The 26,006-nt window shown below is 42.6% G+C and overlaps 2 protein-coding genes across 6 annotated transcripts in view; one reads left to right on the top strand and one right to left on the bottom strand.

Moving 5' to 3' along the window:
* AIDA (axin interactor, dorsalization associated) overlaps nucleotides 1–9,252 on the top strand; it is a 29,651-nt gene extending 20,399 nt beyond the window's left edge. The window contains exons 7-11 of one of the 3 annotated variants that reach the window (XM_082306964.1): nucleotides 624–635; nucleotides 3,422–3,544; nucleotides 6,304–6,426; nucleotides 6,915–7,032; nucleotides 8,012–9,252. In XM_082306964.1, the coding sequence (XP_082163090.1) occupies nucleotides 624–635; nucleotides 3,422–3,544; nucleotides 6,304–6,426; nucleotides 6,915–7,032; nucleotides 8,012–8,108 (473 nt within the window). In that variant the 3' untranslated portion in view covers nucleotides 8,109–9,252. The remainder of the gene's footprint in view (nucleotides 1–623; nucleotides 636–3,421; nucleotides 3,545–6,303; nucleotides 6,427–6,914; nucleotides 7,033–8,011) is intronic. The other 2 variants (XM_082306965.1, XM_082306966.1) reach the window with 2 other exon arrangements.
* A 1,931-nt stretch (nucleotides 9,253–11,183) lies between these two features.
* The window catches only part of MIA3 (MIA SH3 domain ER export factor 3), a 29,134-nt gene continuing 14,311 nt past the window's right edge, over nucleotides 11,184–26,006 (bottom strand). For 2 of the 3 annotated variants that reach the window (XM_082306797.1, XM_082306795.1), the window contains 23 exons: nucleotides 25,013–25,144; nucleotides 23,755–23,776; nucleotides 21,499–21,587; nucleotides 21,267–21,344; nucleotides 21,063–21,173; nucleotides 20,116–20,187; nucleotides 19,798–19,902; nucleotides 18,877–18,999; nucleotides 18,640–18,763; nucleotides 17,732–17,787; nucleotides 17,560–17,650; nucleotides 17,294–17,432; nucleotides 15,473–15,574; nucleotides 15,313–15,373; nucleotides 15,185–15,220; nucleotides 15,026–15,093; nucleotides 14,635–14,732; nucleotides 14,388–14,519; nucleotides 14,120–14,188; nucleotides 13,915–13,991; nucleotides 13,701–13,772; nucleotides 12,867–13,023; nucleotides 11,184–12,484 (listed from right to left, as the gene is read on the bottom strand). In XM_082306797.1, coding sequence (XP_082162923.1) covers nucleotides 12,153–12,484; nucleotides 12,867–13,023; nucleotides 13,701–13,772; nucleotides 13,915–13,991; nucleotides 14,120–14,188; nucleotides 14,388–14,519; nucleotides 14,635–14,732; nucleotides 15,026–15,093; nucleotides 15,185–15,220; nucleotides 15,313–15,373; nucleotides 15,473–15,574; nucleotides 17,294–17,432; nucleotides 17,560–17,650; nucleotides 17,732–17,787; nucleotides 18,640–18,763; nucleotides 18,877–18,999; nucleotides 19,798–19,902; nucleotides 20,116–20,187; nucleotides 21,063–21,173; nucleotides 21,267–21,344; nucleotides 21,499–21,587; nucleotides 23,755–23,776; nucleotides 25,013–25,144 — 2,346 coding nt within the window. In that variant the 3' untranslated portion in view covers nucleotides 11,184–12,152. The remainder of the gene's footprint in view (nucleotides 12,485–12,866; nucleotides 13,024–13,700; nucleotides 13,773–13,914; nucleotides 13,992–14,119; nucleotides 14,189–14,387; nucleotides 14,520–14,634; nucleotides 14,733–15,025; nucleotides 15,094–15,184; nucleotides 15,221–15,312; nucleotides 15,374–15,472; nucleotides 15,575–17,293; nucleotides 17,433–17,559; nucleotides 17,651–17,731; nucleotides 17,788–18,639; nucleotides 18,764–18,876; nucleotides 19,000–19,797; nucleotides 19,903–20,115; nucleotides 20,188–21,062; nucleotides 21,174–21,266; nucleotides 21,345–21,498; nucleotides 21,588–23,754; nucleotides 23,777–25,012; nucleotides 25,145–26,006) is intronic. The other variant, XM_082306796.1, reaches the window with a different exon arrangement.

Genomic DNA, 26,006 nt, shown 5'->3' on the forward strand with positions numbered 1-26,006 from the left:
GGTACACGTATAGTGGACCTAAAAGCTGCGTATGCGCTTAAGAAAGAATCTTAAGTTGATGATAGATTGAGTTTACAGTTAAATTGCTTTCAAAGAAGTAGGGTAGCCAAATTGGAAAGAGGACAGGTTTGGGGCATATACTTTCTTACAGAATTATTCCTCAGTAAACCCATGCTTTTAAGAGGAGGTGAGAGCAACTCCTGAACTTACTGATATTTTACATTGTCGTCTACTTAATAAACCGCATAGCTGACTTTTCTGAATTTTTTTGCATTCAGGTAAACTTGCCCATAGCTACAATAATCTAAACCCCTAAGGTGGTTTTGTACTACTTGAACACAGATCTTGTTTCCCCATTGAATGTAAATTAGCGTGGTGCTTCTTACCTGATTGGAGGTTGGTCTGTTGCTCTTTCTCTGGGTGATGAAGCTTAAACAAAAGCAGTTTGCAGCCTTCTGAAGTAAAGTGGACTTTCCGTATTGAATTGACAGAACTGTGTTGCACTCTTTGCTTCTATATGCCTTTAATCCATAGTGCATAACTGTATTGTCTGACTGACCATGGTCTTGTCTTCTACATGCATGGCTTCATCGTTATCACATTGCACCATTCATCTAACCCAGGAGCCAACGAAGGTATGATAACCTTTTAGTATATATGGTTATTTCTTTGATCACGTTCATGTAGCTGTGATGTTCTTCATTCAGCTCTTAGTTTCAACCCTCAAAATACAATCCTTAGTAACAATCATAGTACTAGGCATCTACGTATCGATCTTCATTTGCCTTCAGTACCAGAAAAAGGCAAGGTCTCGTTTGGTGACGCACCTTACATAGCTCTCTAGAAGTCCTACTGGGCTAATACAGACACTCTGACTTGCAGTGTAGCCAAAGGTAGCCAGATTTTCTGTAGTGGAATACGCATTTGATGGGAAATCTTACACAAACAGGACTTAGGTAGTTAGACTTCTGTGCTGTATGGAGCTGAACTGACCAATGGCTTGCTGCCTCTAACAGCAAAGGCTTCCTGCCTTTCTCCTGGTTATGTACTTCTTTATTCCAGTGCTGTGCTGGCAATGGATTCTTCTGTGAACCATTTCCATTTGTGAACCCAGCAGGAGACTTGTCACTTTTTCCCCTTTCTCTGAATCGAGGTTTGGAAACGGAGAGACTGAACGCCTGGGTCTTGGTGGCAGTGAGCTGTTGGGTTGGCTCACCTTTGTATATCTGAAACGCACTTGTAGGAGGACACTTATTTCATTTGTAGATGTTCCCTTCCCCCTCTGGCAACGTTGCCCTGTGGTTGTGTCTGAAATGGCTGGCAGTTTTCTCATGAAAAGCCTCAGTGTGAGCCTGCTGAAGGCTAACGGGCCCAAGCCATGGCGGCAGACTGGCAGTGCGGTGCCCAGCCCCAGTAAAGTTATACCACAGGGAGGTTGCTGTCGGCTGATGGCTCCTATGCGAAATGACTCCAGAGGCTTCAGCAAAAGACCTGCTTGGGTGGTTGCGGCTCGCATGAGACAGGTTACAGTCAGCTGCTTCAGTCTGTCTCTGGCCTGGCTGTTCCTCCTGCTGAGGCAGAAAGGAAACCGTGTTCCTTGGAGACCATCGGTCCTACTGTTCTCTTACCTGCTGGAAGTGAGCTTGACTTTTCTGTTCATTGCAACTCCACAATTTCACACATTCTGGAAAGCATTGTTCAAGAACAGAATCATTTTTCTTAAGCCACTATTTTTATAGTAAATGACAGTCTGATGCATCTTTCAGGTGATTCTTCTGTCAAGTATCCCATCACTTAGTCCCTTTGAGTGATGAATAGGAAAACTGAAAGTTACAGTTGTTCTTGGCTCTTGGGGGGCATGCTGCTTTTAGGAGACAACTAAAGGATGGCAGAGCAAAGTTTTGTGCCAAAGAGAAGATGGGCTTGCTTCTACCTTTATTTAGATTGAAATAAGAACTCCGTCTTTGAGCATCTGTTCAAGAGAGACAGCAAGATTAACTAGAGCATGTATGCTGCTTTGCAGAAATGGATGCTCTCTAATAAGTTTGCTTTTTAGCATTTCTCAGACTGTGGTCAGAAAGCTGTCCCATTACTTCAGAACGGTGGGTCCAATTCTGCCGTGATATGTTGTGAAGTGCCTGTAGATGCGGTACCTTGGAGGTCATCAGTCTGCTAGCAGCCAAGACCTGAAATACAGAAACGTACTGTGTCATAGATGTGAAGTCAAGTCTTGCTGACGGTCCCGAAAGAGGGACTGGGTGTGTGAGTGCTCATGATATCTCACTGAAGCTGTGGCTCTCTGGTTCCAAGAGCAGAATACATGATCCCCTCTTGCAAAGCCAGTCTCTCTAATAGGACAAAAACTCCTTAGTTCTCCAGCTCCTCAAGCAGATCAAGAGGAAAAAAAAGTATCAAGGAAAACCCATATTGGACTTGCCAAAGGAAACGATTACTTTGTTTAGATCTCAAGCCTTGGGATAACATTTTTTTTTTAAATTAGAAAATCATAACTTTGAATCAAACTTGCTCACAAGTGTAAGCATTTTCTGTCTTGGTGCTTATTCATCTAATACTGGAGAGAGGCTTGAAGCCTGCCAGTTTTTGCTAAAATCAGCATGAAGAAACCTACGCCATTGTTGATGACAGAATCTCGTGGCTTTTAGGGAGTTTGAACAGTTTGGATTTCTTGCCAGCTGCACTGTCTTCCTCAGCACTGTGAGGATTCACCTACACTGAACACAAAGTTTTGATGCTAAATGTTCTTGATGCAGAGTTGGGAACTCCTTCCTTAAGGCAGAACGGAACTTGGGGGATGCAAACGCTTTTTTGCCTTTTTTTTTTTTTCTTTTTTGTAATCTCCTTCCTTTAAGTAGAGGCCAGTAGAACTTAGATAATTAAGAATCTGTCTTCTGGTTCCCTTACGCCCAGTGGGATTTGCAACAATGCCATTTTCCTCCTTATTTTCCCAGCCTAAGTGTTCAACATGAAGCCAAGTCACATTCAACGGGGTGGGACTCCTGATTAAGCGTCTGAACTTCCTGCAACTGCAGATTGAATCCAGCCTCCCAAATTTAATCCTTAAAAATGATGTAAATTCCGTTCCATGCTTGAGTTACTCTGCATGCGAGCAAGAAAGAACACTTTAAACAAAGCTCCTCTCTGTTCTTATGACATGAGTTTTTTGTGAATTCATTTGACTTGAGGCAGTCCTGGGGTTTTTTGGTGTGGGCTTTGAAATCTGTCAAATGATGTGTGTCTGTGCACACAGACTTTCCCGTAGTGCTGCGTACTATTGGGATATGAATCCTTGGGCTTCAAAGCCCCTACGGAGAACAGCATCTTCCATGAGAGATGATGGGAGAAGCAAGGCCTTTGCTGTAAGATGACACAAAGAGTTAATAATATGCTTTACTCTTTCCAGGTACTTTATTACCCAGATTGCCATCTGAACCCGGGATGACATTACTCACCATCAACATAGAGAAAATTGGTCTGAAAGATGCTGGGCAGTGCATTGATCCTTACATCACAGTCAGTGTAAAGGGTAATGATTTCCATTCCTGGCTCCTCATTTCTCGTTTGGGAAGAGCGCGTTTTCTGAAAGCTGTATTGATTTTTTTCAACCTGCTGGGAAAAAATATGTGTTGATACTTGCATTTTCTGTTGTGGACTTCAGGCTTCTGCTTTAATCAAGGGTGGAAAAATTCTGTATTTGAGAGATACTGGGAGGTGAATTGCTGCAGTAGATGTGCTTATCTGTGTGCTCCAGGGTGCCTTCCCCGTGCTGGCAGCTGAGTATCGGTGACTTGTCAGACTGTACTTCTCTATCCCAGCTTCTTCAGCTGACTCTTAAGTACAGATCTGTTTGGACTGCTTGTACTCCCCAACACGTCTTGGTCTCTGGGCTTTCAGCAGGTGGTGAACCACAGCCCGCTGGCTCCATTCTTTCCCTGTCATTGAAATAATTTTTTAGTAGAGCAAAGATCATTGTACCAAAGCTGAAGGTTTAGAGGAATGGGTATGAAGCTGGGAAGCAAATCCTGCAAGTGAAATAAAATATGTTTTAGCCTCGGCAGTGAAATATTTCAGGTGAAGCCTGCTGGGCTAACAGCCCCCGCCGCTCTGAGAGGTTCCATAAATCTGAAAGAACCTCTCTCTGTGTCAGTCCAGGATAGGCAACATTAGGATTTCTCACTGTTTCAGATGGCAATGTGGTTGATGGCTTTTGCTTGAGGCTGAGATTTTTGGTGTTCAGACTCTTTCTAGTGGGAGCATCTGCCTCTTCCCCATTTTACATTTCTTAGCAGGAGGCCCCTGTAGTCCGAATTGCTTACCCTTAACCTGCCCTGCCTGACCTCTGCTTATCTTTACAATCTTTTGAGGTGTATGATTTTTTTTGTTTATCATATAAAAATCTGTAGCTGAGCCAACAGCCTCCAGTTATTTTCAGTTGTGATAGCGACCTTGTATGTGTCCTCTTTAGATGTGCTATTGGATACCAGCCGCAGGGATAAGACACTTGTTAGATGCGTGATCAGGCGCTTCCTCCACCGGACAAGTTCTTTGGCAGAAGTAAGGGTCACGGTGTTGAATGTCACTTGAATGCCAGTTTCATCTCAAATGGCACCTGCCAAAAGAGAGAGCTAGAAAGCTTTATCTAATCCCGCTTCCTGTGATGATTTTTCAACGGTGAAACCCTCCACTTCTCTCTGGACCTTTGGGGAGTTCACCTGGTTGAGGTGGAAGCTGGAGCATGACCCTTGCCTTCCCCAGCTGATACAACTGCCTCTTTGTGTTTTCAGTCTTGGAAACGTGCAGTATTTCTGTGTTTACGGTGTTGCCTTAGGTTTGCAGCATTGTTTTTAGATTGTGTAACTATTTTTCAGGCTCCATTTCTCTAGTCACTTGTGGATCTTTCTTTGCCTCTAGTATGCCAGAAAGCTGAGAGATGGGTGACTTCAGTGGCGGGGCTAGCTGGATGGATGTGGGCTTAATCACATTTAATTCTTTCATGCTGAGTTTCTCTTGGCCAACAGGAAAATACCAGCCCTAATGGGGTTCTAACATTGGATCCTGGAACTTATCAGAACTTGCAAAGCAAACATTCGTTGTTCCTTGCCACCGAAATGTTTGTCTGTCTTAACTTATTACATATTGTTAAAACTGTTGCTTGCCTCCAGGCCTAGCTCTCATTTCCTTTCTGGAGCTAATGGAGAGTGTATGTTGCCAGGCTTGCTTTCCCAACAAGTCTTTTTGTTAACATGTGGTGCTGTATTTGCAAGCTCCTATAAATGGTGGCTGCCAAGTAACGATGTAGAAAATAGGATCAAAGGGGGGGGTGGGGTCAGGCTATCGTCTAGTCTGCTAATGGTGACTTTTTATACTTTAGTTCTCAAGATTTTTGGTGAGGAAAAGTAGCTCTGACAAGTCATTTTGTCCCTATGAGGAGTCTCAAGACGCTTAGTAGTTGTTTTCCTTGGTTCTATACTAGGCTGCTCTTCTGCAGGTTTGGAGAGAGGTTTCTTCCCGATGCAACGTTGGCGGTCCCAGCCCGCTCCCTGGATGAAGCGCATCAGTGGTGCCCCAGGGCCCCAGCCTCAGCCTGTAGCCCAGGCACAATGCGTGGGCTATGTACTCGTCATCTCGGCCACGTCGTTAGCAACTTTGCCCCACCTGAGGGAAGGGGATCTCTAATGAGAGGAGAAAGAGCAAGGGGACAAATGTACCTGTGTAAACAGCGGAGGCTTAGTGAGAAACGATGTTGTCTGTGGTGGCTCGTGCCTCAGCAGCACAACCGGTGGCTGGCGCTGGCAGCTGGAGTCCAACCCACGGCCCCACCGTGCCTCGAGGAATAACGCAGGCTGAGTCCAGGCAGCAAAGCAGGGCGTATACAGCTCGTGTAAGCTGTGCCCTGCAGACCCTGTGTGGAGGGGAGTCTTTGGTCTGTATCCCCTTCTGCCGGTTCAGCTGGCAATTCTGAAGCCCTGCTGGAGTCCTGCTTGCAGAGGGAGTGGAATTCTTTGGCAGCAGCAGAAAGAGAAGTGCTCTTCAAAATAAAAAGAGGGATAATTCCAAATTTTCATCTTGAATATTTGTCAGAACTTTACCTGCTTTCATGTGGCAATCAAAAAGAAATCTCACTGACTGTGAAGGGGCCTGATTGGCCCTTTTTTAAGTTTAGGGGAAGATCCAGGTGTGCATTAACTTTTTGTGGAAGTATTAGGAGTGATTCATAAATCTCTTAAAGCAGGACCTTAAAGTCTGAGAAGCTTCTGCCATTCCCATGCTCTTTCTTTCCTGCAGATTTGAATGGGATAGATCTGACTCCTGTGCAAGATACTCCTGTGGCTTTGAGGAAGGAGGACACGTATGTCCATTTCAATGTGGACATCGAGATTCAGAAACATGTTGAGAAACTAACAAAAGGTACGTGGTATCAGAGACCCGAAACGGGGCCCAGGAGCTTTGAAAGTGTAGACACCAGGCTGCTCCTGATCTAATAAAGAGGCCATGCCTGAGCTGCTGCTGCAGGGCTCAAGATCCAGACAAGGATAAAAATAGACCTTTGCATCCTGTCTTTTTCAAATCGGTCATTGCGATGACTTGCAGACAAGGGAGGAATGGAGAGAGATAAAAACGCAGCAATCTGCTCTGCTACACAGGTATTGAGCTGCTTTATGACCTTCTTAGTCACGGGACAAACTGTTACCTGGCTATGAATAATTGAGCGACGAGTACAAGCTCTTGTGAGCGTGGTGAGCATTGTAAGAACACAGTGTAGCTTTTGAGTAAATAATAGAAGTGCTGGAGATAATTCTGTCCGATGTACGTAGAGCATCTTAATGGCAGATAAGTTTTCAGATAACCGTTGGCCATAATTGCTAACTTTTCTATTAAACCATTTTCCCCTCTAGGTGCAGCTATTTTCTTTGAATTCAAACACTACAAGCCTAAGAAAAGGTTTACTAGCACCAAGTGCTTTGCTTTCATGGAGATGGATGAAATTAAACCTGGGGCAATTGTTATAGAACTGTAAGTGACTTGCAATTATAGACGCCAATGGCAGAGGAAATGAAGTAGACTTCAGTTACAATGTGTGGCTTGTTCCATCAAGGAAGGTTTCTTGCACTCATTTATTAGATTGACTTCCATAAGGAATATTCCGTTTTTAATAAAGAAGGGAAGCCAAAATGCTTTTAGGCAAATAAAATGGCTGGAGACTCTTCTGAAAAACTAGGCTATCTCCAAATAAAATGCTGGTGTTTGTAAATAAATTTTGTATGAAGCTAACAAATTGGGAGATTTTAATTTTGACCTTAGCTTCGAGTGTCAGATCAGCTATATTTAAAAAAAAATTAAAAATATTTCAAGTGCCACAATCTTCTGGTGCAGAACTTCTGTAAAGGAAAACTGATTTGAGACCTGGGATACTGATTTCCAATGGAATTTCACAAACATTTCAGAGCATTGTTGTGAAGGTTGCTTTTTTTCCCCTGCTCTAAGCAAAGACATAAATTAGCCAGTTGTGCGGCAGCGGTTACGATGTGCATCCTACCCTTACTGTGCGGCTGAAGGTCTGAGTGAGGTTTTTGAGCAGTTTTTTTCAGGAAGAGGGTGAACCTTGCAATTCTGGGCATCTCTAGGAAGAGCGCTTAGTCCATGCTAGCGGGAGTACTTCTGAAGTACTGAGATAACTGAGTGCTGAAGCAGGAGATGATACTGCATTTCGTACAGTCCAGAGTATTATATCACTAATTCTCCTTACAAAAAGCTCAGATTCTTTTTTAAAAATTGAAATCTTTGTTCTGTTAAAATAATAATCCAGAGAAAATACTGGTTTGAGTTTCTTCCTGTAAATCTATTCATTATTGTTGCTTCCAGTAAGTCTTGTCAGATGTATTTAAAAGATTACGGTAATAAGAGCTGTACAGGACAAGCTTTCTAGCATGCTTTCATCTTCCTACGCAGCCATTATTAGCACTTGGCTTAATTTACTTTCTTGTGGTTACAGGTACAAAAAGCCCACTGACTTTAAAAGGAAGAAATTGCAACTGTTGACCAAGAAACCACTTTACCTTCACCTCCATCAAACATTGCACAAGGAATGACCCGAGTTGTGAGACTTCTGTGAACTGAACCACGAGTCATGGTAGCTGTGTGTAGTAGCCTTAGCCTTCGAGGGGCAGGAAGACGACTGTATTCATGCCAGTAGGTCAGACGGGACCATCACGCACTGCACAGCACTACTTCAGGGTCAGAGGCAAGCCTACCATTCAACTGCAAGTCTTTTTCAGTACTTTCCAGATACAGGTTTTGTTTGAGAGCCCTGAAATACGTTGACTGCTTTTCCTAATTTTGCTGTTCATCACTTTTTATCTTAACCGTTATTATCCTTTTGCCTCAAACTCCACCCAAGGATGGAGACTGCCCCTTTGCCAGACCTGTAGCAATAAAGATGTGGCAGGCCTACTAACCTGTTTACACTTGCTGTGCTATTGTAGTTCCTCTCATCTGCATTTCGGAGTCCTCTGTAGCGGGCTGGGTGGCAGAAGACCGGGAGAAGGACGAGGTGGGGCGGGAAGGAGCCTGAGGTACTGCAAGTGATGTGAAGTGAGAGAGAGAGGAGGAGGCTGGGTCAAGTGGGGTGGCCACAGAAGAGCTCCGCAGTCGGCTGTTCTGCTTTGGTCGGGCCGGGAGGAGGACAACTGCAGATGAGAACACTGAACTATGATTTTTAACAGCCTTGCCTGATCCACTTGTACCGAGTTTTGGATACAATACATGTTACAATCCTTTAAATCACCCTTACTCCCTGAGAGCTAATTTTTCTGTATCTATCTTGTCACAGAGCGATTTGCAAAGGTGGGTGGGGGGACGGAGAGAGGCTTTCTCCGGGGCTTCGTCCTCGAGGCGGTGGGTATTGCACCGTTTCAGTGACAGCAGGACAGGCCCCTCGGTGTTCCGGTGTCATCTTTCCCGAGCTTTTGATAAAGTGGATCTGGCTAGCAGGTTGACCCACCTTTTACATGAAACTGCTGTTCTTATGGAAACTGATTGTATGCAGTTTTCTGCATATTTTGTGCAAGTCTGGAAACTTACTCTAAAAATTACCTTTTTATGTAAGTAGATAGGATTATCATTTATTTTCTATATTTTTTGATTTGGTGTGTAATAAGCTGCAGGACATTGGCTTATTTTATGACACACTTGCATTTACCTTTTGACCTAATAAAGGGACAGAAGTAGAACCCAGTCAAATCTTTCATATATTTGCGTGGATATTTAATACAATACTTTAAGGTTTGATATACTTCTTGCCTATCTAACTAGTGCCTAAATACTCTGCTACGCTAACAAAAAGACCCAGCTCCCAAAATATTATCAATATTAGGTTTATTTTAAAACAATCTGGGTGCAGGTGTATCACCAGTTCCTCTTTGCTGTCATGTAACCCTAAGATGTTACACTATGCTTCACTGGGAGGGATGTTACTTTTCCTCCTGATATTTGTCCGTCTGTCTACAGCCAGGTGTTCAGCATTTTTGGCTTCACCATCTTGATTAGGATAAGCTATTTCTGAGTGTCCTAATCTTCTTGCCTTCCCTCTGCTCTGGCATAACTAGGGATGAAATTATTTAGGTGTTATGACAAAAGTCAGCAACGCTTCCTCAAATTTCACTGCTGGTTGGAGGGGGAAAAAAAAGTGCAATTGAATTTTCCTGTTTATGGGTCTTTACAATACCCCAGTGGTATTACATCTGATACGTTGAATCTCAAGCCCTGAAAAAGAGATCCTGACGAGTTATGGAAATACCTCTGACTGCAGTGTTCTGGATGGCAGACAAAAAGGAGGATATATACATTCTTAAAAAATAAATAAAAATCATCTTTTGAACTCTGCAAAAGGATGGAGCAAAGCATTAGTCTATGGCTGCAAATAAATCTGAGCTCGGTCGATGGCTGTGTTACCTGCCGCTGGTCCCTGGCTGGCTCAGGTCTCTTTCTGACCTTCTAGGAACGGGCAGCAGCGAGCGTCCCTGCAACGCGTACGGCTCCTCTCCCTCGGCAAGGGCCGATTCGGCGGCTCTGCTCCAGCTCTGCCATCCTCCCGTGTCCGCTGGTGTCGCTCACGCCTGCTGAAAGCACCGCAGTCAGTCAGTCCTGTGCTCCCCGAGACTTCCCTGGTGCTCCCGAGGATGATCCCACCCAGCTTTAAGTTGTTACGGCTCAGGGGGGTGGGCAAGGGAGGAGACACAAAGCATCGCAAAGCTTGGTGTGGGGGAAGGAGAGATCCAGAGCTTGGAGAAAGCGACTTTGGAACGGGAACGTTCATCGCTGTGTGTGTCCTTAGCCACTATGGAAACTGAGCACTTCCGCTTGAATTACAAACCCGTTGTTTCAGCTGCCTGACTCTTCCCCAGCGTGTTGATGTCTGTGTTAACTCCAGTGATATGAAATGTCAACTTTGAAGTATTTTTGTTAAATACACAAGTAGAGCTTTGTCTTTAACTAATTGTGAACTACTGGCTGTAGAGCATGACGTACCATTTTTAAAGTTGCTTCTATCCTTTGTCTTTTTTCTGTGAACGGTCTTTCACGGAGAGGACGACTCCTCCCCACAGCACAAGCTCCTTATTGCTTTATGCTTTAGTGATGTTCTAGCTTGTCTCTCATCTTAAATCTAAAGCTTAATACTTGGACTGTAGGAAGGTAACAAACACCTCGATGGCAAGTTTAATGGCTGCTTGTACTCTGGCAGTAAAGCTGTAATGGCCTTCCAGTAGGGGTTTTTTATTATTCCTAGTTGTTTTCTCTTCCCTTTTTTTCCCCTCCCTGAGGCTTTCTGTTGTACAGAACACTTTTGGAAAACCTTAGTGTCTGGGTAAGTAAGTAGCCTGCTATGCCCAATACTACGTACTCGTCCTTGTACTCGCACTTACACACAGGGACTTCTGCAACCATCTCTGAACACACCTAACAAGCGTAGGGTGGGTTTTTAAAGCTATCCAGTGGTCTGCGTACGCAAACTGACCGAAAGCTAGGCAGGTTAATATGGTTTACATAAACCCACACTGCTTTACAGAAAACTATTTTTTTTTTCCTTTTAATACAAGTGAAAAAGGCTATAAAAATCCAGCCCTACTCTGCCAAGGAAGCTGAACCCGTCTTAAATACTGAGTATGACGAAAACTCAGCTCTCAAACCTTGCTTAATGCTGCAAGCCGGTCTTGAAAGCAGAAAGCGATCATGCAGTTTCTTAGTTTCTAGAATCCTGGAGCGTTCACCTGTATTCCCAAGCTACCCACACAACTCCACAAAGCTTTCCAGCTCTGTACTGCCCTTCAGCTGTATCCCTCTCTGTCCTCGTTACGTGAAGCAAGTCCATAAGATGCCAGGCTGGTTCAGCACAAGGGTAACACAGTCATTAATCTTGCGGCAGCGGCAGTTATTCAGCCTTGCTTCAATTCCTGAACTTGGTCATGGCTGTAGCACTCTGGTTAAATTACTGAACCAATGTCCTTTCTAAACAAAAAATGGCACTGCAACAAAGCCTTCAGGGTTTAGCAAAAGGAATTTTGCTTTTTATTATAACTTTCCTTTGAATACAGTGTCATTTGTGCTTCTGATCTCTGACCAGACATCTTTAAAAAAAACCAAACCAAAACAACAACAACAAAAAAAAAAACAAAACCAAAAAACCACCTCACAGTCCTCATGTAAACCCCTGGCCTACAATAACTGCAGCTTAATGATGTGATGGAGAAGGCAGGTAGGATAGCATTTTACTTAAAAATTATTTCCACAGGAAATGATTTGATTTACATTTTTCACGAAATTAGTTCATTCACCAACTGGTTACAGAGGCTACATTTAATTAAAACTAGCCACACAGGTACTTCCTTTCTATTGCACGTTTAGAGTAGGTTCAAGTCCATCACAAAAAGGTTCTTGCAGCCCAAGAGGATGGATGAGTTTAAGGTGATCATAAATGCACATAAGATGTCTGTAGCAATTGGATAAAAATTAATCCTGCAAAAGCTGAAATATACTGAAATGAGACAAATGGCTTCAAATACAGAACCATTTCCTAAAATCCTGACTGCAGGAAGTGCGCTAGTCCATTCCGTTGAGCTGCTGACCGGACGCTGCAGTTAGGGTTTCTGCGCTGGAGGCTGTGTGTAGTCCTTTGAGCCTGCCGGTGGCGGCGGTGGCGGGCCTGCGGGGTGGTCTCTGGGTCCCGACGGAGGCAAGTCTCTGTTAGGAGAAGGCGTATAGTCTCTGGAACCAGGCGGGGGTAGCCGTGGGCCTGGAGGATAATCTCTTGGGCCAGGAGGACCCAGGGGTCGGAAAGGAGGGTGCCCACGTCCGTAGCCTCTTGGGTCTGGAGGAGGCGGTAGTGGTCCCGGAGGCAGATCTCTCATTCCTAAGGGCGGGCCAGGTAAGAAATCTCTGGCAGCCGGAGGTGGCAAGGGAGCACCGCGAACTAGAACGGAAGGAAAACACAGAGTTAAGTGACATCTTGCTATAACCTAAATGGTGAAGCTCCTGACTTCTTCCTCATTTCTTCATTTTTTGGAGCAGCTCTGGGGTGGGTCACTGTCACGTGCAGACTTCAACAGACCACGAGTTATATTCAAGTGACTTTTGGCTGCTGTTTTCCATTTTAGACTAAACAAGGAAAAACACCTTGGTGTTAAGGCGGCTTGAAACCACCCAGCTATCCGAGCTTACTGAACAAGACAGCTAGGCCCCACGAAGCACGGGGAAGCTGTCTGCTAACAGGTGGCAGATCTCGGTTCTGTAGCAGGCTTCTGAGAAGCGCGGTGGGAAAAGTTACGTTTCAGCACGCGGCAACGCGACTGTACCTAAGGGCACAGGCAGAGGTCGAGGCCCAAAGTGCCCACGGAGAGGAGCTGGCGGCGGTCCATAGCGAACAGGCGGTGGAGGCGGAGGTCCCATCACTGGGGAGGTCATGATGGGTGTCCCCGGGAAAGAAGGTGGGCCTTTGGGACTAGCATTAGCCTGTGCAAGATGAGATTATACTTCAGTGTGTTATCTGCTGCATCAGAGAAGTATGGACACTGCTGAACAGCACAACCACTCGCCCAAAGGCCGAGAGGTGGAAGAGAGGAGAAGGAAAAAAAAAAAAAAAAAAAAACAACAAAAAAAGAAAAAACCCACACCCCAAAACACATTAAACAAGTAGAAAATAGGGAAAGTTACTGCGCCATCATTGTCCCTTCACCCAGAACACTGCTTGCACTACCTAGGAGTGAATGCTTGGGGTACCTTCCGAGATGACAAGTTTTCTTTAGCTGAAGCTGTACTAAAGAAAAGTTCAATCTCTTTTGAAGTGTCCTCGAGGGACACCCCTTTGGTAAAGGGCCTGGCACCTTGAATTACATGTGGAATTGTGCTTAAATACCACAGGTAAGCCAGCTTCTTGGGATTATTGTTGTAGTCACTCCAAAGTGTCTGCCTGCAGTCCTTAACAAGATAGATCTCATTTCCTCAATTCCAGAAAAACCAGACAGCAACTGTTCCATCATTAGAGAAACCTTTTGAGACAGAGGTATAAGCCCCTGGTTAGTTTCGCAGAGCATTTTGTTATTTAGCAGTTCAGAACACCAAGCCCATTATTCCTGTTATTCCTCTCCAGCACAGCAGAGTAACACCATATTCAGCCTCTGAATACTCACTGTAGCTGGTTCAAGAGATGAAGGTGAATCAGTAGTTACACAGGGGGCTTCAGACTCTTGGGGAGAGGGTTGCTTTTTTTTTTTTTGGACAGCAAGTAAGGATAGTGACAGGATATAGACAAGACAGAACACGATACAGTTAAAGAAGCAGCAGGAAGTACAGTGAATCGTGTATTAGAAAAGCTTCCTGAAGGCTGGGGTTTTTTCAGCTTACCACGCCATCCATTGCTGTGGAAGGGGAGGAGGCTCTTGGCCCACTACTGATCAGGGACGCTACAGCAGGCCCGAGATCTGTAGAGAGAGCCACGAATGCATGACTTACCGTGCTGTGGGATAAGGAACGTGGTTTTTCAAATTACATTTCTGAAGTGAAAGAATAACCGAATAAGTTGCAGTTGGTTGCAGGCCACATAACTTACCAGGAACAGACATCCTTCCAGGTAACTCTGGTGGCCTTCGTGGAGCAGGGGGGCCATCTACCACTGCACCTTAAGGGAAACAAGAACCCCAGGGATCCTAATCAACACGTGCCTGAGCTATTTCTGCATTAAAATAATCATCCATCTGTGTATTAATAAAGCAGGTATCAATACTTAACGCTATCCCTAGAACCAAGATCAGACCTTAGCGTTCTTGGGTTTGTAGCATAAGAGAGAGTTATCACAGACGGGAAGCTTCCCTGCTTACCAAATTCACCTCTTGAGCCTTCCCTTCGAGGAGCGGAGAGGGGCCGAGGAGGAACTTCTATCATCTGTGTGGGGGATGGATTTCCTCCGCTCACAGGTGACGGGCCAAAAGAGCCATCTCTGCTTAAGGGCCCTACGCCAAACAAGAAAGTCCACTTGATTTACTTTTCTGCAATGTATCGTAGCCTTATTTTTTTAGGCTATAGTGACTCAAAGACCAAAGTTTTGGGAGGAACAGCAGCATTTACCTCGTCGCGGTGGGACCTGGCGATCGGGTCTGCCTGGAGTTGGCTTTACAATTAATGGTCTTTGAAGCATGACGATTTTTTGGTTTACTTCTATTAATCTAATTTTAAAAAATAAAGTTTCTTTATTCAAATAATACATGCGAGTTATATTTGTTATAATATAACAGTATCATAGGCAAACTGCATTGTAAAATGTTGCAGCTTTCACAAAGAAATCTTATTTTAACCATCGAAACAGTTTAATAGTAGTTTAAAATTAGTAACTCAACTACACACTGCACATTCTGAGCAAGCAGGCTAACTGAGTACCTTGCACTGTTTGAGCTCCTCCTCTCCCAAGCAACACGGAACGTGTTCAAAGAGCAATAAAAATGGTCTGCACTGTACTTACTTTTGTCTCAGGTTGGCTGCTTCTCTCTTTTCTTCAGCTAGAGCTCTCTCCGCAGAGCGGGCAATAAGCTATGAGGGAAAATTTTGCCAACTGCATTAACTGCACCAACCTGAAGTCAAACGCAAACTGTTTGCATCAGAAAAGGAAGAACATTCTTACCCAATTGTCATGTGCCTTTTTCTCATGAGCAGCAATCTGAGAAGAAAAGAAGCCTCTTTAGCTTATTTTTGTCCAACTAGGAGCATGCAGTAAAAGGTGACACAGGAACCAGCAAACAGGGAATTTACCTGGTTTTTATAAGATCTCTCTGTTTTTTGCAATTCTTCTTCCATATCTTGGATTCTTTGCCTGTACAAAAGGAAAAGGAGGGGAAGGAGAGAGGTTTAAATGAATTTTCTTCAATAGCTGAAATAAAGGAAAACAACAGTCTTTAGAAACTGAAGTTACTTGTAAACTTTCACTTCCTCGATGGCCAGCACAGCTTTTTCATCTGCAGCCGACAATTTCTGCTCCTTCTCCTGACGCTCATACTCTTCCTGGGTTAGTTTTCTGCATAGGGGGGGGAAAAAAAAAAAAAAAAAAAAAAAAAAGCACCATATATTCCACCATCCTGTATCTACTACAACTCAAAATCAAGGTAGTCCCCTGCTAGCAACGGTATCAGAATCTATAATAATGAGTGAGAATACAGAGAGAGAATAAAGAGAGGTTGGTTTGGTTTTTTTTTTAAGAAAAAAAAAAAAAAAGAGACAGAAATACTGTCTTTTGAAACCAACAGACAAACCCTTTGTGTACAAAGCCTGAAAATTAAGGACACAGGGTTGACTGAAAAGTTCTGTCAGCATCTAAAGATTTGTCAAAATCTAATAGTTGCAGACAGTTCACCTCTTCAGATCCTGTAGTTTACTTATCAATTCTACAAATGGTAATCCAGACTTACAAAGGTACAAACAAAGAAATATGCAGAACTGACATCTAACCAAGGGAAATGAAGAAATGAACGTGTAGTGAAAAAAGGGGAATTTAGGGCCCAGGTGACAAACACATTCAATAGTCATCAACTGTGAGGAAAGCAGCTTTTTTCCAACTGTTCTCCATACCAATTTATTACACGACCAATTTCCACAGTCTTTTTATAACCTCATGGTTCACTAATTTTTTAATTTTGGACATTTTTCTGGAAGTATTAAAGAGCTCCATGTGTTTCTAACTTACAAGAGCTATCCCACAAAACTGGAACCATTCAACTAGCAGTAAGTTGACTATTGCTAATAGCCAGTTCAACATAATCCATTTCCTTGGCTACATCTGGAAACAGTTTTCCAGAAAAAAAATTGCAGAAAGTCCTTCATTCGAATCACGAAGTAGTAACAGGCAGTGTAACTTCCTAAAAGTTTCGGAAGGAACAGAAATCCTTCAGAGAGGTCAAGATGAAGTTTTCCTTGAAAGGTGAGCTATCCTTCACCTCTCCATTAAGTGTTTACGACACCTGGATCCTAAAGTTATGAGGTCAGGCCGTTTTACTACTGAGGTGCTGTACAGCCTCAATTCCTTAGCTTGTCCCAGCCCTGTGCTTCCCCCAGCCTATACACTTGAACCTTAGAAGTTTCAATTGCTTCTCCACTACAATTCCAGCTTTCCTAAAGAGTTTAGCTGAAAAACGTCCCTGAATCCTATCTCAAATTTTCCCCACAAAATTGAGATGCTATTAGACACTTCAGTAAGTAAGTGAATAAATAAATGAGGAATAAACACAGATACACAACTAGTTCTTTACTGCTAGCCATTCATTCATCTCATCTATCACCATGACCTCAACCTTAATTTGGCCCTTTGGGAATGCAAAAAGCTCACAAGGCTAAAATACTAAGTTTCTACATTAGGAGAATTAGACTCATCGAACCGAGTAACTGAAACAAATCTTAATGGCCACTATATTCTACTTGACATTTCTGAACAATATGACATAGCAACCACAGAATTTGCAGATCAAGCCACCCTTTTCCCCTCTCCAGAAGGTGGTGGTGGTTTTTTTGTTCTTGGTTTGTTTTTTTTTTTTTTATGGTAGAAGGCAATATTGTGCATGCAAAGTGACAGTCTTTTTAGAATCTCTGGAATGGTGGAAAAAGGGCTTCAACTGTACTGAAGTGATCATCACCTTTCGCTCCAAATAAAACTTGAAGTTATTTGATCCCACTGAGCAAAGAGCATTTGCATAGTGTATATGACACAACATGCTATGCTGTGGAAGAGCAATGAAAGGCTTACTTCTGGAGTGCCATCTCCTTCTGCTGGTAAAGTTCACCAAGAATCTCCACCTTCTGCTGTAGTGTTTTGCACTCATTTTCCAGCCGAGCTTTGGCTGACTGGAGCGAACAGGAGTCATGTTCTAATTTTTTTATTTGCTCTGTTGGAGAAGCAAAGGTAGGTGAGGAAGTTGAAGAAAGTTGCAACCATTATGCCACTTACACGCTCTGTTTCTTTTTAAACCACAAACATCATTTCATCCTAAGCAAGTCTTTTGCTAAGCCTACCTTCCAGCTCATGTCTTGCTGCTACTTCATCACTCAGTTTGGATTGCAGAACATTTCTGTCTTCTTCAACTATGGATAACATAGTTTTTACCTGAAAAGAGGAGCAGAAGTTTTATAATCTTAGGCATAGCAGTAATGTGGCTGCATTTATTAGATACCTTGTGCAGCATACCCTGGAGACATCCATCATCTGCTTAATCTGAGTCTTCATCTTCTCACTCTCATTATCTAGAAGAGAAAAATATGTTTGTTTTCCCTGTTTCGTAACCCCAATTCCTTGGGCTACAGCTGTTAAAAATAACACTTCCTACATTTTAATCTGGGATAGATCTTTTTACGTGGTCAAAAAAGGGGGGAGCTGGGGAACAAAACACAATAGCAATTCCACGACAACACAACAGAACTATGAGATTTATTCCAAAAGGCATTCAGAAGATTCCTTCTTGTCACTTCTTCTATCCACCACACTAATATTAATACAAATGCAGTATCTGTTATAGGACATATTATCTGAAAATCAAAAAGCGGGAATTTCCAGCCCACATATACCGTACGGTTAGGGAAAAGGAAAATTAAAAAAAAGACTTCAAAACCAGAGATGTAGCAAATACATGTGCAACATCAGGAATGACAAACTTCCCGAAGAGTTTTGAAAATGTCTGTTCCAGTCTTTCAGATTTAAATGATGTGATTATGTAAATTAGTTACCTAGCCAGAGGTAAGCACAATACTCATTAAAGATTCAAATTAAAACTAAATGTAGCATAACAACAAAGCTGAGATTCTCCATTTTTTGAATGTTTTTAATTGCTAACCTTTATATGCAATCTTTAAAACTGTGTCATTACACTTATGATACACCGAAACAGTAATCTAAAAGCAATTATAGCCCTTTTTAATGGTCTCTCCCTTCAGTTAGGAGATAGTTTGTGTTGTCTGAGGATTAAAGCTGGCAGTCTCTTAACCCACAGGCAGCCACATGCAGGAATTCCCCTTGTTCCCCATATGACGTGACACGAACATACCACCACGGATGCTTTAGCCACTGTGCCTATCAGCCAGCAGGTAGGATTACTGTACCTGGCAGCTCTCCGTTGGCCAGATCGTCTCCTGTGCTCCACTCACGCCCTTCACCATCCTTCTTGGCCTCAGATGCTGAATCCATGTCGAGCTGCTTCAGCTGCATAATGCAGTTAGTTAAAACCTAGTAATGAAATCAAAGGTTCACTGAAGGAGAGTCGCTCCGCATTTTGTAAAGTATTCCAAAGTATTTTATGACGTGTAATATTTAAAGCAAGCTTGTTATAAAGAACCTACTTCAATTTCACTTTCCTTGTAGGCGAGTGCTTCTTCTATGTCCTTCTGAGACTTCTGATACAGTTTGATCTGCTCACTGAGCTCAGTATGCCTCTCACTCCAACCTTCAGCTTCTTTTAGCAGCTGTATGAAGCACCAAGGCAAGATGATTACTTGTTTTATTTTTAATACAGGACACATGTAATTAAAGTCTATTTTACTACCAGCTCTGGTGATAACTGATCACCACAGACCACAGATAAAGGGTAAACTTCACAGTTATCACACTCATCACTAGTCCATTGGTAGAACTGGATGCTGGGAATCTTTCTGCAATTTATATTATTAGGTGATTTTACAAATTTGACATTTTCTCAGCTAATATCCCAACATGAGAATCAAACTGCCCGCACACTTCAAAATATGAGGAATTAATTGCAGCCCTGAGGTAATCAAACCACATTCCTTAGAAGACCAGCTACTTCACATACGGAGAAAGAAAATAGACAGATATTTACAATTATCTGTAAAAGAACTGCCATGACATTTCAGGGCTAAAGGCCCTCCCCACTTAGCTTTGCTTCAGAACTGCTTTTTGGCAATTCTTTACCATGGCTTCCTTCAGTCCTGAACCCAAGCAGCAATCTCCCAACCATGCAGTGACCACCACATCAGCACAGACTTTCTGTGGAGTTGCTGACAAAAACTGAATCACTGGAACTGGCAAAGCCTTCATACTGAAGACATGTGGCTCACCTGCACAAAAAGCCTGAGCAGGCAGGCGCAAGGGGTTTAAAATTTATCTTGATAAAATGAAACGTGGAATTCTGACATGTTAAGAAAATGGAGACACACTGAAGTTATACTCAAGAAAACTAGGAATAAAGCCTCGATATTTCGTTCAAAAGAGAAACACGGTTGCCTGGCCTGGGCGTAACTTACTTGCTCCTTGCTCTTTTTCAGCCTAGCATTCTCTTCCTGCACATGCTGAAGCTCAGATTTCACCTTTTCTTCACTTAGTTTAGCTTCATTAAGGGCTATCTGCACCTACATATGAAACAAAAAGGAAAAAAAGACAAAAGTCAAACTGTAATGGATCAAGAGCTATGTATTACCCGGTAATGGAAAAGAAAAAGGTATATATGTGCAAACAACGTGGAATCTGCCAAGCCAGCATTTTCAGTTACTTCCTAGATATGAATTTTCCTGGTACAACAACCTGTACCTGTGACTGTTAAAAGGGTGTAGATAATGCTTTACCTCTGAAAGCTCTACAGAATGCACACTGATAGCCTCCTGAAGTTTCTCCAAGGACTTCTGAGTTTCAGAGATCTATAGAAGAAAAAGATGAGCAGTGACTTTGTATTAGCCTGGTACATGCCTTAGCCCGAGTGTGTAATTACCTTACCTGTATATTTTGGAAGCATAAAAGGAAAGTTAAAACACGCACAAATTTCCATTTAGAGCAGCCATTAGACCAGCAGCAACACAGCGCTGCCTTATCAGTAAGGCAAGGAAGAGAAACACAGAGCACATCAGAATCAACTTCCCTCTGTGACTCTGCCTGTCCGTGGCTGCGAAAGTTCCCTGTACACCTGCAAGCTCTAGAACGAAAGTACCACGTGCTGCTGTCATTAGCAACAACCTTTGATCAAAACACCAAAGAACTTGTTGGAGCTTACCATTACCACAGAAAATTAGGCTTTAAAAAAAAAAAAAAAACCACACACACAAAAAAAAACCCAAACAGCCCCAAACCTCTAGACAACAAGAATGACAGGCAGCTGAGAGACCTTCACACTTACTACAGAACTAGATGCTTTCTCTAAGTACAAGAAAAGGTCTCTTACCAACCTGAAACCTTCAGCCCATATTGTTAAGGAACTTCCTGGCTCTGGCTAGGAAGTATTAGACCAGCCCATGACTTGAATACATCTGTTTGTGTGTGAAAGCACATAACCACACAAGTTCATCAAGATCTTACCAAAAAAAAAAAAAAAACCAACCACCCAAAAAACCAACCACAGTGCAATCACTAGATTCTCCCCCTTGAGCTTGGGATGAACCTGAAATTACATTTCAGTTTTCTTTTTCAGATGGTTCATCTTGTTTGCTCTGCCTCCATCTGTTCACCCATCAGGTTGTGACCAGCTTTTAGGGCACATTAAGTTAAGGAAAATATAAGACATTAGTGTGATTGCTCTTGCCTTGTTCTGTTTCTTCTCATTCTTTTTTTTCTCTGTTTCAAGCATCGTGTGCAGATTTTTTACTTTGTCATCTAGCTGACGATTTGCTTCTTCTAGTTCTTTGACAGTGTCCTAAAAAAAAAAAAAAGTGTAAAAGACCAACTAAAGCAAGTTATTTTATTGATGTTTTTGCTTTCAGTACAGAAACTGTCAACTGTTTCTTACCTTAAGCCCTGCAGTTTCATCGGAGAGAATGTCTTTTTGTTCTTGGGCCACTTTCACAGATTCCTTTGCTTCCTTTATCTAAGCACAGAAACAACCAAACAGAACTGAGGAAAATGTCAACATAATATTCAGTAAGAATAGAAAATAAAAATATATTAGCTGTTGTATTGACTGTGTCATTAAACCAGTAACAGAAAATTAGGAAGCAATGGATGAGAACCTAGAACAATACCTTTTGATCATATTCTGACATCTTTTCCAAGATTTCTGTTTTTTCTTGTAGCAGGTTTTTAATCTTTTCAGCAAGCTGCTTTTCAGTCACTAGGAAGAAAAAGAAAGCTTACAGTAACTGTACTTCATATCCTGGGTCAAAAAAAAAAAAAAAAAAAAAAAATCAGAGCTATCATTACTATCACTTTAGGGAACATTTTCAAATAAGGACTAAAGCACAAATCAGGATGGTGTCAATTCCCTGGCAGTCAGCCCTTTCTGCAGGAGTCTAAGCATCTCCAGCTTTCATTTAAAGTTAGGATTGAAAATAAGACTGTAAAGCATTGAACACTGACACAAAGCGTATAGCTCTTGCATCCACTTCACAGAAGCTGGTCAGAGAACGCACAGCAGAGCAGAGCAAGGTGCTAGCTATACACAGATGAGGTACGTTCAAGGGAAGAATTGGCAGTGAGGGTGCCAGAGCAGTCTCAGTCCCTGTGACACTCAGGGAGATGCAACACCTTCCCTAACAAACACCTCTTCCTGCTGTATTGAAACTGAATGTTTGGTCAGCAAAGAGAAAAGGATGAAAGCTCTGAAAGACCTATTGGGAACAGAAAAGAGACTGTCAGCTAGCAGACAGCATCAGTAAGCCCCAAGGAACTACACTGCTTTCTAACAGTCACTACTGCTCACAGACCTCAAGAGGGCTGTGACCAAGCAACAGTTCTTTAGGCATGCATTTGTTTCTCAACCTAAACAAGTCGCCAAACAACCCTCACAATTCAACAAAACCCATTAACATACTTAAATATTTTATTGCAAATTAATTTAAAGAAGCATCCAATTGTCATTCTTTTTCAAGTCCTAAACCACCCCCGTATTTGAACATCCCAAGCCCCACTTGCCTCACAGCAAATCCTGCAGCACAAACAGGATGCACTGGTTGTTCCAACTGCATCCTGCAGGGTGCAATGGCAACTGCTACTCCTCCTTCCCCTCCCACACGGGGCTTCTGGGCCAGAGGGTCCCCAGCCCTTCCTGCTCCGGGGAGAGGAGAGCCAGCAAGCGACTGCTGATGTACAAAATAGCTCTCAGCAGTTTAAGGGGGGCAGGAATCCCTGCATTAGCTTGGTCTCCCAATTTTACTACTGTGATGAAGAGTGGATAATAGATTTTATCACTGGTATTCCAAATGCAATCAATTTCTTAATGCATTTTTGTCACTGCTAATATTCCTCCATTTTAGAAAAAGATTTTAATAGTAACATGAACTTTATCATGCTTGAAGAATGCTTATTTGCTCTTAGCTTTAGTAGTTTCTATACAGTATTACACCAAATAATATTTGGGGGGGGGGAAAACATAAAGGGGATTAGATCTATGTTTCTCTTTCTTTTGCTTTTAAGGCGGGCTGCTAAGTAATTTCTACAACACCGATACCAATGTTATTCCCCCTCCAATAATATTTGTTTTGCAGCACAGAAATCTCCTTATAGTTCCAGGATGGATTTTTTCAGCTCGCCAGTTCTGCATTAATTATATAGAAGGAAAGTGCAGTATAACTACAATGAAACTAGAGAAGAACGACAGATAAGTAGCATGGTTTGTGAAGGGGAAACAGGCAGAGAGTTCATGTGAAGACAATTCTTTCATATTTTTGTTTTGTATTCAATTATGAATTTCAGCAATTGCCCTACTTTGAATTCTATTTCCTCTCTGTTCAGTACACTTTAATTTTATATACTTGAAGCTGGAGAAATGCCCTTGTAAAAAGCGACGTGCTAGCCACAGAAGTATCTGCATATTTAGGTCTACATTTAGAAGGTCCCTTTGCAACTGCACAGCAGGGAGCTTCAGGCTCCCCTCCATCCAAAAAGGCAAGAGGAACTAGCTACTGCTTTTTGTGAAAAACAACAAGCAAAAGCAGATTCGCTGCTAGTCAGAAAACCAAAACAAACTCTGTCCCGCTACCACTGTACCAATAACCCAACGGATCACATTTACATTGAACAAGTTGGAGTTTTTCCTGGCCTTTTTCTTTAATTTGCAGGTGTGAGCTGCATTGTTTCTCCTAATCAAAGCATTATCAAAAGCAAAATTGAAATCCTTTGATTCAAATAAGTATCATCTACCAGCCTAGCTTACACCATAACCCCAGACTTAGCATACTTCTTGAAAGCGAGTGAAGATTGACACTTCGTCCTCTGAAACAATCTTCAAAACTTCTACGTGCCTAAGCATTGAGTACACTGACAAGCACAGAGAAACTTACCTTGATATATTCTACTCTTTACCTACAGAAGGAAAAAAAAAAAAAATTAGCCATAAAAGTGATAAGTAAAAATTTTTATTAATTTTTCCTATAGAAAAAAGCCACCACTTATACATGGAGTAAAGAAGCATATGGAAAACACATCTATCACTGCCAACAAGAGTGTTGAATAACACCACAAACAAGCCTAAGCTGTTTTCTAATAAAAGCTTCTAGGTTAATGCCCTGTCCTAGAGCCTTAGTGAACCTCTGTTTACTCAGTCACTAAAAGGATAGCAGTAACTGCCCACATCCAATTTGCCACAAAGAAAATGAAGCCATTTTACATCAACAGTCATGAACTTGCAAACACAAAACACACTTCCATCCCAGTTCTGATCCATTTAAAGCAATGTATGTTTACATGACAGTGGCTCATTTTGAAACTAACACCGGTTAAATAATTTCAGAAGGTTTCTTTTTATGCTGGTATATTAACACTATTTTGCATTTGAAACTGACCTAGTGTATTCAATATCAAAACTAAGCAAGGAAAAAAACCTACCAGTGTTATTACAGATAATATTTAGTTTAAATGTATTTTTGTCAAGCAAAGATAAAGTATTCCACAAACTTCCAGAGCATATCGTCACTGAACTGGACAGCTGTACAATAAACTGTCCTATTTGATTTTCGTCTCTTGATTTTCGGTTCTCAAGGAGATGCACTGGTATACTCGAGAGCTGGTGATGGTATTTTTCTTGCACAGAAAATTATCCATGCAGGAAAGTGGAGGACAAATGCAGAGTAGGGAAGGGGCTCTCCAGTGAGAATTAAGATCAGGTGTTTACGGTCCTAAATGTGGCACCTACAAGCAGCTGGACAATATGACGGGGGAAGGATTAACTGCTTGTTTTGGAGATAGCCAGCAACAGGCTCAAGCACATAGGCTGCTTCTCATTTCAAAGATATGCCGACCCTTTCCTCGGCCTTCTTGATTTACATCATACGCCCTTACGTTGCTTTCGAAACTGCCCCTTACTAAAAAAATCTTCAATTAATAGCTTAAAGGAAACGCTTCTCAGCATGAAAAAAATTACAACTTACTTCAGCTATTAAGCCCAGCATTTAGTTCACAATAATGCTCTAAACAGGAAAAGTAAAAACGCGAAAGACTACATACTGCTTTGACCCCGGTAATGCTGAAACAGTTTAACCATACAAAAGACCGCTCAGTAAGCGAAGTATCAGCAGGCTTGCAAGCATGAAGTATACTCACTGAAAGGCAGGTTCTCCAGAAAATTATAGCAAGCGTGGCAATTCCCACTAAGGCAGTGATAATAACGGGCTCCCATGGAAGTCCATGGAAATCAGGCCCAGGACGAATTTCCTCAGGTAGGGTAGCAACCAACTGAAAACCAACAACATTGACAACTATGAATACGTTTTTATTAAACAGTCAGGCAAAATAAGCAGTCTGCCAAATGCTTTTATTCCTCTCGTAAAACCAGAGAACCATCTAGACCTTTCTTGCACTTTTCCTGTAAACCGAAAACCGAAAATCAAGAAAACCACAAAGCAGCTTGATGCTTGCATTTCAACTCAAAAGTCTGAGTATCTGGAAGACACCTGACAGTAACAATCTGCTGGCAAAGAACAGCTACACCAAAATAAGCTGGTACACACAATTTGCGTTATTTGGTCCATTTCCAAATAAAGCTATAAGGATGGAAAAATATAGGAAAAAAACCCAAACAGCTCTACATCTGGACATTTGTAACAATCCAGTAAAAACAGCTCAGATCTTTTCCTCGCCGTCACCCTGGTCACAGGGTCATATGTCATGTGTCTCATCATACATCTCTCTGAAGGCCATAGAGCACCAACTGCCTGAAAAAGGTGTGAATACCTGGTACAGTTTACAGGGCTGATACAGACATGGCGCTCGGAAAATAAACTGTGCAAGCCACACAGAAACCCCTGCCTTTTCCCTGGCCGCAACCGACAGAAGCGTGGAATTAAAATGAGGGTGCACGCTTCCCCCTGCAAAGCCCAGCCTAAGGGCGAGCAGGTGTCTTCGCAGGCCCCCTCTACCCCCAAGCGCCGGGGAGCGGCGAGAGGCCGGGCAGCGATCCCTGCCCCTGTTGACGCCAGCAGACGCCTCCGTTCCCGCGGGATTGCCCCACATCGCGGGGCGGGGGCGAGGAAAAACAGCCCCTTCACGAAGGGAGCGGCGCAGGTGTACGGCGGGGTGACCCCCCTCAGGGGCGCGG

Source organism: Platalea leucorodia, assembly GCF_965183815.1.
Source record: "Platalea leucorodia genome assembly, chromosome: 3".
Lineage (NCBI taxonomy): Eukaryota > Metazoa > Chordata > Aves > Pelecaniformes > Threskiornithidae > Platalea > Platalea leucorodia.